Here is a 15,441-nt window from a genome sequence, read left to right as displayed (position 1 = left end):
TATTTTATTATGAGCTCCCACCACGTTACGGAAATTTATTTGAATAAAATTGTACCACCTCAATGGGGATAAAAAAAAGGTACCAAAAAGGGGATAAAATCGGGAAAATACATTATATTTGAAATTATTAAGTCAATTTTGATAATTTTTTTAACGTTGGATCCTGGATTCATACAAAAATTAACTAACAGGGTGTTATTTGGAACTCGAGTACCAAGGTGTATATTAGGCCAAATCCGGGTAAACAGTTTGGTACTTTTTTTAAAACATATTTATTCTTGGGCACATTAACACAGATTTTAATATTTTGAGACATGCCTGTAGCATAAACAATTTTGGCAAAATGAAATATTTTTAAATTTCAAACTTGATGGGTGTTCAAGGAAGAAAAGGGAAATTGGTACTTTTCTCCTAATGGTACTTTTTTAACATTTTAAATTAATTCAGTTATCGACATTAAAGTTAGCTGATATGTATCTGAGTGAAGTTAGTGTTAGGAATAGGGAATAATATTTAGGTACCAAAATGTGTGAACTGAACTATACTTTTTTGTTCTTCTAATGGTACTTTTTTGAAATTTCTATAACAATGGACTTAGAAACATGAAATTAAACATATATGGTCCTAAGTGAGTTAGGATTCTAGGGGGAAACTTTTTGGTACTTTTTCTGTATTCAAATTGTACTTTTTGTAATTTCTTCACCAATGAACATAGAAACATGAAATAAAGGTTATATGGACCCGAGTGGGTGGGCAACTACAAGTGGGTGCTTTTTGGTACTTTTTCTATATTCTAATGGTACTTTTTGAAATATAAAATTAAGCGTATATGGTTCTAAGTGATTGAAACTTCAAGCGGATACCTCATGGTACTTTTTGTTTATTCTAATGGTACTTTTTTTAATTTTCTATAGCAATAAACTTAAAAATATGAAATTAAGCATACATGGTCCTAAGTGATTTAGAATTCTAGGTGGAGACTTTTTGGTACTTTTTCTTTATTCGAATGGTACTTTTTGTAATTTCTTCACCAATGAAGCTAAAGCCATGAAATTAAGCTTATATGGACCCGAGTGAGTGGGAAACCACAAGTGGGGGATTTTTGGTACTTTTTATATATTCTAATGGTACTTTTTTGAATTTCCTATAATAATGGACGTAGAGTTTCCAAAAAATCTAAGAATTTCAAAACCGCGGTTTCGGTTTTAAAAAATTAAAAACCGCTCGGTTTCGGTTTTGTGATAATTTATTAAATATTATGTATTATAGAAACAAAATTAGTTGATAATATGGGAAATGATATACAAATCTAAAATTCAAACTTGACGGGTTATGGTTTAGTGAATGCGAATTTAAAAGTGATAGTCAATGGTACTATTTCCTTATTGCAATGGTACTTTTTGAATATTTTATAATAATAAACCTAAAAATTTAAAATTAGGAACACATTTTGCATTTTCTATAATAATGGACCCAGAAATATGAAATTAGACATTTACAAATAGATTCACAATGTGAGACTTGATATTACTATTTATTTCTTTTAATTGGGGTGGCGAAGCGCACCGGGTCAGCTAGTAAAATATATTTAGTAAATTTTCCCTTTATAAAGTATTTTGTCATACGAATAATCGATTATTTTTACTCGAATAAAATATATTTTTTTCGTATAAAACTTCATTTATTTTTTTGTTTTGCTTATAAAATATTTCTTCACTCGAATAATCGATTAATCGAATAAAATATATTTTTAATTTCTTTCGTTTATAAAATATTTCCTCATACATATAATTAATCCATTAATTTTTACTCGAATAATCGGTTATTCGAAAATTAAAATATATGTAGTATAAAATATTTGTACATTTATTTAATCGATTATTTCTTAATCGTGTTAAATGAATAATTTATTTAGAATTTTTTTTTCGTTTTTAAAAAATCTTGTCATTTCAATAATCGATTCTTTTTACTTGAATAATCGTTTAATCAAATAAAATATTAATTAAAGCTGTAAACTATTTTTAGAAGAAACAAAAATTTATTATTCGATTAAACGATTATTCGAATAAAAATAATCGATTATTCGAATGACGAAATATTATATATTCGAAAAAAATTAAAAATATATTTTATTCGATTAAATATTAATTTTTTTTGAATTTTGTGTTTGTATCATAAGATTAATCGATTAATTTTATATCTCATGATATAAAATTATCATCGAGAATTCAATTACACAATTTTGTTCTTTATAATATTTCATCGGTTAGTCGAATAAAATATATTTTCCCTTTTAATCGATTAATTATTTATTGCCAAATAATCAAGTATTTGGTTGCCAATTGTTTGTTTACAAAATATTCCTTCATATATGCATGCCACTAAACAAATCATTTTTAAATACGAGTATTTAAGCTAATTTTGTAATTTTTTTTGTTTTCCGAATAATCGGTTAATCGAATAAAAAACATATTTTTATCGTACGAAGTTTCATACGAGGAATTAATTGATTAATTTTGTAAACGAATAATCGCTTATTCGAATAAATTATTGAATATAAAATTAGTTGATTAATCGTTTAATTTTGTACCCGAATAATCGAATAAAATATTTTTGTACATCATACAATATTTTTAAACGATAAAACTATTAACAATTGGTTAATAATATATGTTGTCAATCGTTTATTCGAATAATTTGTTAACCGTATAATCGGTTAATCGTAAAATTTTTTTGAATTTTATAACATTTTTGCTTGATTATTTTTATGTCGTTTTGCGACATAATAGTTAAATATTTTATCAGAATTATCGGTCGATTGTTCGATTAACTTTTGATATGAATAATCGGCCAATTAATCGACTATTTCTTGATTTGATAATCAGCCAATTACTGAATTATATGCTGTTTAAGACGATTTTTTTGTTTAAAACATCTTGTAAACATTAATCAATTAATTTCAAAATCGAATAATCAGTTATTTTAATATTTTTTTCAATATGTATTTTAATTTGATTAATGTTATTAAAAACAAAAATAATTTTGTACCCGAATAATCAAATAAAATATTTGTTTCCCTTACAAAGTTTTTACTAGATGAAATTTGTTTATAATATAAAATATTCGATTATTTTTTTATAACATATAACAATGATGCTTAACCCTCCAATGTTCAATCATACCCAAGGCACTCATCGCAAAAATGCCAATAAATGCAAATATAACGGATTTAGAATTTCACAAATTTAGAATTCTTAAAAAGTTTTTCTTGATGAAATTTGTTTTTAATTTTGTCATGAGATTAATTTTTTAAACGAATAATCGGTTGTTGTAATAGCGTAACAACTTTTTAACTCAATTAAACGGTCGTTTAATAGAATTATTGTTAAATCGTATGATTGCAATAACAGTTTTTCTTTAATATTTAAGAAGATATTTTTGTTTATTAACTAGCGTAAAAATGAATCAATTAATTTTATACCCGAATAATCGTTAATTTTAATTTGATTATTTTTGTTTAAAATAAAAATAAGTTATATAATTATTCAATTAATATTGTGGCCGAATAATCTATTAATCGATTAATTATTTATTCGAATAATAGTATAGTTTCTTTTATACATATATTAAGATATGTTTGCTCTATTATTTCTATTTACAAGATACGTAGTCGACTAATCGTTTAATCGAATATTTTTTTAAATATCACAATCGATTAATTTTATTTCCAAGATATTTCGTTATGGTATTGCATAAAATATTAAGTCATTTCAACTTCGTGAGAAGGGTATATATAAGTTTGTCATTCCGTTTCTAATTTCCACAATATAATTTTCCAACCCTATGTAGCATATATATTCTGGATCCTTATAGATAGCGGAGTCAATTAAGCCATGTCCGTCTGTCTGTCCGTCCGTCTGTCTTTTGAAATAAATTTTCTGAAGACCCCAGATATCTCCGGGATCCAAATCTTCAATAATTCTGTCAGATATGCTTTGGAGAAGTTTCCTATTTAAAATCAGCAAAATCGGTCCACAAATGGCTGAGATATGAGGAAAAAACCAGGACAACCTCGATTTTTGACCTATATCTGGATTACTAAGTCATTAATATAGACAATATGGATATCTAATGATAGATATTCAAAGACCTTTGCAACGACGTATATAAGTTGGACCTACAAAGGGTCATAATCGGAAAAAATATTTTTTAACCCGAATTTGTTTTCACCAAAAAAAAAATTTTAAAATTTAAAAAAAAAAAATTTTTAATTTAAAAAAAAAAAATTTTAATTTTAAAATAATAATTCGAAAATATTTTTTTTCCAAAAAATTAAAAAACAACTTTGGAAAAGAAAAATTTAATTTTTATTTTGAAGTATAATTTGGTGAAGGGTATATAAGATTTTTTTACCTCATTATTTTTATTTACAAGCTAATCAGTATTTATCGAATCATAAATTAATTAATTATTAATTAATCACGAATACTTGGTCCAAATTAATTCCAATATTCTCTTATTGTAGTTTTTTTAGCAGAGATACCCTTAATATACCCTCATGCACAAAATAACGGTAAAATAGCTGTTACAATAAACTATTATTTGCTTTGATTCCGTGAAGCATACTTTCAGGCTTAAAATGCAAATGGTTGGCAGTGATGCCACAATTATGCAAATAATTATTAAAAAAAATATTTGTTTAACTAAATTTATCGTATGTCTCTACAAAAATAGCGCATCATTAAGTCATCGATACTTAAATTAAATATTTGCAACAGTTTCAAGTTTAACGAACTTCTTTTTTTGTAGCAATTTGTTTCTCCCTCTTACTATTAATTTTTAAGATACCAGTGACTAAATTAGCACATTTTTAACAAGAAAAGCAAATAAATTCTTTAACTATTTTTAGCTTGCTTTAAAAACCGCAGACAACAACACAACACGGCAAAAAAAAATGTTTAAAATCTCTAAATCACACAGCATGCTGGTGGCGACAGTGACGTTTCTAACCAGTTTTATAACATTGAGTCATGCGCTACACAGCTTTCCCAAATTGTGTGATGTGCGGAATTTTGACGAGTATTTACAGCAGACGGGTAAAGTCTACAAAGATGAGCAAGAGAAGCAATTTAGAGAGTCTATATTTATGGGCACCAAGGCGGTGGTGGATATGGGCAATAAATATGCAGCTTTGGGTTTAGGCTCATTTCATATGGCCTTGAATCCTTTGGCAGATTTGACGCACAAGGAGGTGGCAAAATTATTGGGCTCTAGAATTACCTTTACGGGAGAGTAAGTTTTTTGTGTTATAATTGAAAACTACTTCTTACTAATCTGATAACTTTTTCTTGTTTTTACAGAGAAATCACTTCCAAACATGTGAATTTTGTTACCGCCAAATCTAATACGAAGAATTTACCCGAACACTTTGATTGGCGTGAATTGGGTGGTGTTACACCAGCCGGTTTCCAGGGAATAGATTGTGGTTCTTGCTGGTCTTTTGCCACCATAGGCGCCCTAGAGGGTCATTTGTTTAGACGCACCGGTTTGCTAATACCCCTATCCGAACAGAATCTGGTGGATTGTGCCGAGGACTATGGCAGCATGGGCTGTGATGGCGGTTTCCAAGAGTATGCCTTCGAGTATATACGTGATCATGGTGTTTCTTTGGAGGCCAAATATCCCTATACCGAAATGGAAAATGCCCAGTGTGGCCGCAATGAAACCTATGACAAGGGTGTCTTTATCCGAGATTATGCCCGCATTAAGCCAGGCGATGAGGAGAAAATGAAAGAAGTTATAGCCACTTTGGGTCCTTTGGCCTGTTCCATAAATGCTGATCTCATTTCATTCGAACAGTATAGTGGTGGCATTTTTGATGATGACACCTGCAATCAGGGTGAAGTTAATCATTCCATAGTTGTGGTGGGTTATGGTTCGGAGAATGGCCGTGACTATTGGATTATTAAGAATTCATATTCCGCGAATTGGGGTGAGAATGGTTTTATGAAATTGCCACGCAATGAGAATAGTTTTTGTGGCGTGGCTAGTGAGTGCAGTTATCCTATATTGTAGGATGTGCTTGTGGTTTTTTAGTTTTATTATAAATATTTTATTTTGTAAATTATATTAGTTAATGATGTAAGACAAAATGTTGTTTTATTTAGGTTTATTTTAAATAAAAAATTTCTTAGAAAAATTGTATACGAAAAATTAAATGTTTTTAATTATACTCAAATTATATAAGAAGAAGAGACTGAAAGTAAGGGATCCAGTTTAATTTCAGCGTTAATTTGGCAAAATTTATTATTTAAAATTTCGTCTACTTAGATGACGTCGCAGTGGCAGTCTCCGGGATCCACTTGGGCACGATATATCAATGCAACGCCTGGAATATGCACTCAGTGTACTCAGTCGGTGGAGTACAGACAGTGGATTGGGTGTTAACCTAAGAACAACCAAGCTTGTACTGTTCATAAGGCAGTACAAGATTCCTCATTTCTCGCTTCCCCGATTAAATGGTTTTAAACTAACATTAAACTAATCAGACAACGTAAAATACTTAGGAGTTATTCTGGATAGTAAACTATCCTGGAAACCCAATACCCTTTCAGGGACATCAAAAGCCTTGATGGCTATGTCCATATGTCTGTAAGAAGACCCCAGTTCGTTAACTGGCTATGTGATACGGTCATTAAGCCGACACTATTCTATGGAGTTTTAAACTAATATTAAACTAATCGGACAACGCAAAATACTTAGGAGTTATTCTAGAAAGTAAACTATCCTGGAAACCCAATAACCTTTCAAGGACATCAAAAGCTTTGATGGCTATGTCCATATGTCTGTATGAAGGCCATTTCGTTAACTGGCTATGTGATACGCTCATTAAGCCGACACTATTCTATGGAGTTTCTATCTGTTGGAAGGCACTAGACAAAGGCTCAATTTGTATGCTATTCGAGGGAGGTTTAAGAAGAATGACAATCCTGATAACAGGAGCTCTTAGAATGACCGCAACAAAGTAGCTCTTTACTATATTGAACTGGATCCCTGTGGATTTAATGGCAAGACCTTGGCCTTTAGGCTAAACGCGTTTGGGGCATGGAAACATGCTCCATACGGATAATATCGATTACTGCATTTCTAGGCCCTTCATGGCGAGGAATTTCGGTTTCTCAATTCCGTATAATACGGAAGTAATTGACGGACCTAAACATGACACGAGTCTCTCAGTCTATACAGACGGTTCTAAGAAGGGAGATCGAGTAGCCACAGGTGTCTACATGCAGGAATTCGACACTAGGTTATCTTTTAGACTTCCAAATGAATGTAGCATTATTCAGGCTGAAATATCAGCCATTAAAAGTAGTAAAACTGGCTCAGTTATAACAAGATATCAGGCAAGGATATTCGTATATATACTGACAGTCAGAACGCAATAAAATCTATAACAGGTGTATACTCAACCTCTAATTTGGTCCAGGAATGCGGGGCATCCTTAAATAGCATGGGGAGACATTCAACACTCGTACTCAAGTGGGTACGGGGACACGGAGATACTACGGGCAATTGCGTTGCTGATGATTTGGCGAAAAAAGGCGCCATGCTATCTGACGGAGACATAGATTTCCTATGTGGGATTCCATTATCCAAATGCAAGCATCATATTAGTAACGTCTACTATGAGCTCGCTCAGACATGATGGGGTTGTCAATCCACAATTGAGTGGTGTAGTGGCGTTCATTACCGGACACTGCACTTTTGGCAACCACGCGACGATACTTGGCTTGCCATACAACGATTTCTGCAGAAGTTGTCAAAACGAGGAGGAGAATGAGACCATTTTTCATCTTCTTTGTCACTGTCCGGCATTAGGAGATCTACGCTTAAGGTTTCTGGTACATCGCTCCCTAAATAATCACCCCTATCATCAATAACATGTGAAATATACATTTCCTTCGAAGGAAAAATTGCTATCTTGAAATTCCCCATGAACTTTTCATTCACAATAGTTGATTGTGTTCGTAACAGCTGTTTATTGTTTACAAAATTCCATCGAAAAATTCCACAACATGGGAATTTTTTCATTTTTCATGTGTAATATTGATTCGGGTGAGTCTTTCTGAGCTCTCAAATATGAGGCTAGAGGGCATTAATGACTTTATAAGGAATACGATTTGGTTAAAAATACCAGACATGGGGATCTCCTTAAAGTGAACTAATAACCGCCAACTCATTGGTACGCAATTTAAAAATCTCCTCCCTATCTCTTTCTTCAGACACCTTCCTCTTACTTTTCAATTTTCCCCTGCTCTCTTTTGATTTCCATCTGTCCCTGTTTTTCTGACTTTCTACTTTCAGGTAACACAAAGGGACCTATTGCTTGGACTGCTCTTCTTTTCTTCACTTTGCGGCTACCTGAAAACCTTATCTTACATTTCTTTCTGTTCTTTTTGTGTTAAATCACTGAGAAAGTGTTTTGCTTGAGCAAGGTTTAGGTTAGAATTAGAAAAAATATTAAGAAAGATATTTCAAAGCCCTATCCAACGACATCGTATAAAGTTAACGGACCTGCGCAATATCTGCATTATCTGATTTTTCTTTGTAACATGATTCTCGACTTATGCTCAAGGAAAAAGTAAAAGAGAGAAAATGCAACAGTAATTATTGAGAAAGCAAGAGAGTTAAGAAAAGCCAGAGATGGACACTATTGAATTTCTATACAAAAAGATCACAGTAGCTCTGCGATTTAGCAAGAACTAAATAAATACTATTAAATTGTTATAAAGCTTTAAAAAAATTTATTTCGAATTTTTTAAAGTTTTTTGCGATTTTGATTTTGAAGATGAAGTTTTTTTGATTTTATATGTTTGCAATTTTTGTTCCTTATGACAAGGACTACAACTTTGCCTCAGAGAGTAAATCAAAATTCCGAACTATTTGCAAGATATGAGCCAGCGAAAATTATCACTTTTTTGCAAAAATGACACCAAGTCCCCAAAGCTTTGGGGCCCCATAAAAAAAGTGCATGACTTTGGGCGAAACTGAGAGACACGGGTCTTTTTATACCCTTCACCTTCGTGAGAAGGGTATATATAAGTGTGTCATTCCGTTTGTAATTTCCACAATATAATTTTCCGACTCTATAAAGAATATATATTCTGGATCCTTATAGATAGCGGAGTCGATTAAGCCATGTCCGTCTGTCTGTTGAAATCAATTTTCAGAAGACCCCAGATATCTTCGGGATCCAAATCTTCAATAATTCTGTCAGACATGCTTTCGAGAAGTTTCCTATTTAAAGTCAGAAAAATTGGTCCACAAATGGCTGAGATATGAGGAAAAAACAGGACAATCTCGATTTTTGACCTATATCCGGATTACTAAGTCATTAATATAGACAATATGGATATCTAAAGATAGATATTTCAAAGACCTTTGCAACGAGATATATATACAAAGGACCATAGTAAGTTGGGCCTACAATGGGTGTCGCTGGCTGCGACCTGAGCCTATATGTTGAGGACAGCGAATTTAACCAGTCTCAAATAAATGAACCACAAATTTACAATTAATGATGCATATACTTGAGCAACCGTTTATTTCGCAGTCTTTATCCCCAACAAACTAAATTTTAATTCTAAAGCCAGTTATTACTGAGCCTACAAATTTCTTTTTGTTTATGTACTATTACAACAGTTCATTTCCAAATAAATAAACTGAACGAAAATACTGCAGTATAATTTAGGGACAAAAAGTGCGATTAGTTCGTAAACAAATATGAACAAAAGGGAATACAAAACAATATAAAAAAATCCTAACGGACAAATGAACCAAACAACAATGATCATACAATTGGTAAATAAGACAATTTAAGTAAACATTAAGGTAGCTCACAAACAATAAATATAAACAAACCGAAATAATTAAAATTAATAAAAATAAAAATCGTAATAAATTTAAATAAATAAATATATGAGCCATCGGCGACATTCCCACCCCCGTGGATCGGCAACGATTCACTACTCCAAATCAAGGACTGCTAGTTTGGAAACTGGGCGTTTAAGTATTCCACTACTTGTTTGGACATCAGCTCTTCGGATTACACCATCACTGCCAGGAAACACATTTACGACACGACCTCTCTTCCAATCTCGGCGGGAAACAGCTGGATCACAAATTAGTACAAGATCTCCCGGGGCCACAGGCTTCGTATGTTCGCACCATTTGGACCGTCTTGTAAGTGTGGGCAAATATTCCACAATCCATCTTTTCCAAAAATGATCTCGTAGCTGTCGAGCAATTCGCCACTGCTTCTTCAGTACCACTGGCTTTGTAATTTCAATACCTTCTGGCGTTTGAGCCGTATTTGCAGAACCCAACAAGAAATGATTAGGCGTCAATGGTTCTTCGTCTTCCGGACTGACAGGCAAGTGAGTCAATGGGCGAGAGTTCACGATGTTTTCGGCTTCAATTAAAAAACTTTGCAAGGTGTGCTCTTTTGGGGCGACTTCTTTTAGGGTTACTCTTAAAACCTTTTTAACACATTGAACCATTCGCTCCCATATTCCACCTTCTGCAGGATTATGTGGACAATTAAACTGCCATTCAATGCCCCTTGTGGACAACTCATCTTCAATTTTAACCAGATCAAATACTTCATCAAATCGCTGGGCTTCTTGGTTAACTCCAACAAAATTCTTTCCGTTATCACTCCGAATCTTCAACGGGGTGCCACGACGATTTATAAAATTCCGTATAGCCAAAATACACGAATCAGTAGATAGATCATAGGCCACTTCTAAATGTACAGCTCTGATTGTAAGGCACGTAAACAGGGCAACCCAACGTTTTTCATGGCGTCTACCAACAGTCACATTTAATGGGCCAAAATAGTCAACACCAGTATAAGTAAATGGCCGGACATATGGAGTTAGTCTATCACTTGGCAACGATCCCATAAAAGGAGCTACTGGAACAGCACGACGAATCTTACAAATGTTGCAATTTGATGTGGTCTTACTCAACAGATTTCGAAGTCGTGGAATCCAGAATCTTTTCCTTATTTCGCCTATGGTAGCCTCAAAATTTTGATGTCTCATTTTATTATGCACATGGGCAACAAATAGTTGTGTAAAGCGGTGACAGGGCGACAAAATAATGGGGTGCCTGGCATCTAAAGGCAACCAACTCGCAGCATCAATACGACCGCTCACTCGAAGTAAATTATTTTCATCAAAATAAGGCGAAAGGGAAAATAACACGTTATCCTTTTTTAAAGAACCACCAGATTTTAAAACGTTTATTTCAAAGGCGAAACACTCTTCTTGGGACAGACGACACAGACTAGTTTCAGCAACCATTAACTCTTCAGCACACAGGCATCTCGAACCATTACATTTATCATATTTTCGGCAGCGATTGATAAATCTCAGAACCCAAGCCATTGTTCGTTTAAGCCTGAGAAATGAAGAAAAACGATTAAAATCAATTACTAAATTTGTACTAACCAGCATAACAAATTTGGGGCGTAGTTCTTCTTCACACAAATCATCAGATTTCTCAGAATTCTTATTCGGCCAGTCAGCTTCGTTTTCATACAAAAATTGTGGCCCTTGGAACCAACGTGTTTCAATGGAAAAATCAACTTCATTTTTAGCTCTTGTAGTATCATCGGCAACATTGAGAACTGTAGGCAACCATCTCCAAACATCTTCACTGGCATCAACAAAAATATGCAGCTCTAACTCCAAGGGCAAACCATTTCCAAAATAAAATCGTGGAACCTTTACATGGACAACATTTCTTAGCTCTTGGCGCCATTTATTCCACATCGCTTGTAATGACGCAACAATGGGCAACATCTCGTCCCAAAGTACACTATGTCTCCTGAGCATTTCAAAACCAGCAACTTTATGTATTTCCTTCACATAATGGGCAATACAGGGCGAACAGGCAGCTCCAAACGTCATCACAAGCATCTCATACACTTCCGGTGGACCACTAGCATCATCTCGCCACAAGAACCTCTGCGAACACCTGTCTTCCTCAGCAACAACAACTTGATGAAACATTTCCTTTATGTCCCCACAAACAGCTACGGAACCGATTCTAAAATTAAATAAAACTGATGGCAACGGTTTGTATTGCTGAGGGCCTTTCAATAACTTTGAATTCAACGAGACACCTTCCACCTTTGCTGCTGCATCGAACACCATACGAATCTTCCCTGGCTTATTAGGAATTACGACACCAAAGTGGGGCAAGTACCACGTTCTCGGATGAAACGTATCGACTTCACTCAATGATAATTTGCGTACATACCGCTTCTGCAAATATTCACTTATTATTTGTTTATAGGCCGCACCAAATTCAGGATTATTTTTCATTTTTCTTTCCATTCCAAAAAATCTATTAAGGGCCATGGAATAGCTATCCGGCAGGACTACGTCATCATTACACCATAGTAGTCTGGATTCAAATCTTCCGGCAACCCTCTTCGTCGAATTTCTCAATATCTCTCGTGCACGTAAATCATCTCTTGACTCAATCACTGGTAGAGCCTTAACACCAAAATTTTCAGTTTCAAAATAATTTGCCACCAAATTATTTAGATTATCCAACTGTGTCAGCAAACATGTTTGGGTTCCAGGGCGACCTCCTTTCACGTTTCCAAAAACAACCCATCCAAGAGGAGTATTGGCAGCATATGGACCAGCATCTTCCAAAGGGACTATTTCATCGGGCAATCCTAAATGGCAATGGTCCAATCCAATTAGTACCTTTGGAGCCACACATTCATATGAGTTTAAAGGCACACCATGATTCTTTACTAAATCCGCATTAAAACTCTGACTAGGCAACTTCAAATTCGAGACACCATACACATTTTTCAAAGCATATTTCCTCTTCTTATTAACACCGCTCACATGAAGATCCACCACCATAACTGGTTCTTGTGCCGATTTACCACCATACCAACTCAAATTCAATTGACTTTGTCGACCATGCAGTCCAAGCTGTCTCACTAAAGAGCTATCCATCATCGTGACCGAAGAACCTTCATCTAGGAGTGCATAAGTTTCAATAGCACAATTTGGTCCATAAAGAACCACTGGGAGCACTCTGAACAACAAATCACTTCTTTCACTAGCACTGGAAACACAACTAAGCACTGGCTCGACTGTTGAAGATCTCTCTGTTGGCGGCACATTTACGGATCGTTCACTTGGTTCATTAGGTTTAGTTTCATGCAGTAATTTATTGTGATTTCTTTGGCACTTTTCCACTGGACACTGCTTACGCCGACGACAATCTTTACTTGAATGGCCACCACTGAGACACGAAAAACATAACTTCAATCTCTTCACTTCACTCCATCTATTAGGCACACTCAATTCTAAAAATTTCTTACAATCAAAAATTTTATGTGGGCCAACACAATAAAAACATTTTAACTGACGTTCTGGGCCATCAGAAGCATATAAAACCACTTTTCGTTTTGGATCACTGTTAGATCTATTGCCACTTGAACTGCTTATTTGCACACTTCTTACCAAATTTGCAACACGCTGGAGCCAGGTACTATAATCCAAAATAGTCGGCAACTGAGGTAAAGTTGAAGCAAACTGGGCCCAATCCAAACGTTTGCTCATTGGCAGCTTCTGTACTAACTCCTCCATGAGTGTTGGATTCGACAAATGTTGATAACCATTGGCAGATTCCAAAAATGCTGCTAAATTTCTGACCTTAATGGAATACGGCACCAATTTATCGATCGCGTTTTCTGCTATGGGCTGAACTTCCTTCATCTGTTGCAATTGACATCGAATAAGCAACTCTGGGCGACCATATTGTAGCTTTAATTGCTCTATAACTGTTGGCACATTATTTGGGTGGATGAGCAACGACTTCACGCACTCTCTGGCTTCACCTTTCAAAGCCTTCTGTAATCTCAAACAATTTTCAAAATTATTGTACGAATATGCCGCTGTCGAATGTTCAAGGGCAGACAAAAACATTGGCCAGTCCTCGGGAGTACCACAAAATTCGGGCAGATCATAAAGTTTGCGTTGTACTGGCATGGGCACTGTAGCAGGGGAAACAATAAGAGGCTGAGATGTCATCAACTGGTCTGACTGACTAACATAGGAATATGGCGTTGGATTCCGGCGATCAACCATGTTCTCAGGGCCACTGCTAATACTTTGGATGACTGGCGCATTATGTCCAATAACATTCGGCGTATTTAAATTTTGATTTGCTCTTAAAGCACGTTGAGCGTTTGCCAATTGAGCTTGCAGGATATCAATTTGTCGTTGCAGGTTCTCATTATCAGACGATATGGTTTGTGGTGGCTGGGTTCTCACATTAGGACCGGGCACTAACGGCGGCAGACTAAAGGGCTCTTCACTTGTTGAACTGAAAATGTTTTGTGTTGATACAGCAGGTGTCGGTTCTCTAGGGGCACTTATAGAGGCACTAGTTACGGTTGTTGTCGTTCCGAGGGCAACAGAACTGACATTTTGTATCGACGGCATTTGAGAAACATTTGCTGAACTATCTGTTCCGGCAGGCGTGGAACTATTCACATTTTGGCTAGTTGCTGTCTGCAAACGAGAGCTTTTTCTAGATGGCGACCGTTGCATCTTGAATCACAAATATTTTTAAAGGGCACACAAATTCACAAATATTAAACAGCAACACAAAATTAATTTGTTCCGGCAGGCTTGGGGCTTCACAAATTCACAAATTAATTGCTATTCACTGCAGATTAAAATTTAATTGCTCCGGCAGCCAAGGAATCACACAATTTATCACAAATAAAAAACACAATTTGTTCCAGCAGGACAGGTTACAATTTCACACAAATTCAGCTTAAAGTTTTACTCGTTCCGGCGTGTAAGGAACCACAAAAATTTCATACTTTAGTTTAAGCACTTGTACCGGCAGGCATGGGACGGCTTCACAATTATTTCTATTTGTTCCGGCAGCTTGGAACCACAAATTCACATAAAGTACAAGTAAAATGTTCCGGCAGGCAAGGAACCACAAGTTCGCTCAAAGGTTGCGAAATATAATTTGTTCCGACGGGCAAGGAACCACAAGATCGCTCAAAAATTGCGAAATAAAATTTGTTCCGACGGGCAAGGAACCACAAGTTCGCTCATAGGATGCGAAATAAAATTTGTCGCTGGCTGCGACCTGAGCCTATATGTTGAGGACAGCGAATTTAACCAGTCTCAAATAAATGAACCACAAATTTACAATTAATGATGCATATACTTGAGCAACCGTTTATTTCGCAGTCTTTATCCCCAACAAACTAAATTTTAATTCTAAAGCCAGTTATTACTGAGCCTACAAATTTCTTTTTGTTTATGTACTATTACAACAGTTCATTTCCAAATAAATAAACTGAACGAAAATACTGCAGTA

The 15,441-nt window shown here is 34.8% G+C and overlaps 2 protein-coding genes across 2 annotated transcripts; one reads left to right on the top strand and one right to left on the bottom strand.

Moving 5' to 3' along the window:
• The first annotated feature begins 4,981 nt into the window (after window positions 1–4,981).
• CtsL2 (Cathepsin L2) lies at window positions 4,982–6,218 on the top strand. Its single transcript, XM_065512626.1, has 2 exons — window positions 4,982–5,292; window positions 5,361–6,218. Exons 1-2 carry the CDS (start codon window positions 4,982–4,984, stop codon window positions 6,073–6,075), a joined length of 1,026 nt encoding a protein of 341 aa, XP_065368698.1. The 3' UTR covers window positions 6,076–6,218.
• A 3,807-nt stretch (window positions 6,219–10,025) lies between these two features.
• LOC135961128 (uncharacterized) lies at window positions 10,026–14,651 on the bottom strand. Its single transcript, XM_065512625.1, has one exon. It carries the CDS (start codon window positions 14,649–14,651, stop codon window positions 10,026–10,028), a length of 4,626 nt encoding a protein of 1,541 aa, XP_065368697.1.
• Window positions 14,652–15,441: the final 790 nt, after the last annotated feature.

This window comes from Calliphora vicina, chromosome 5, assembly GCF_958450345.1.
Source record: "Calliphora vicina chromosome 5, idCalVici1.1, whole genome shotgun sequence".
Lineage (NCBI taxonomy): Eukaryota > Metazoa > Arthropoda > Insecta > Diptera > Calliphoridae > Calliphora > Calliphora vicina.
Note: the sequence above shows the minus strand (reverse complement) of the source record. Positions and strands in the feature narration are given on the sequence as shown.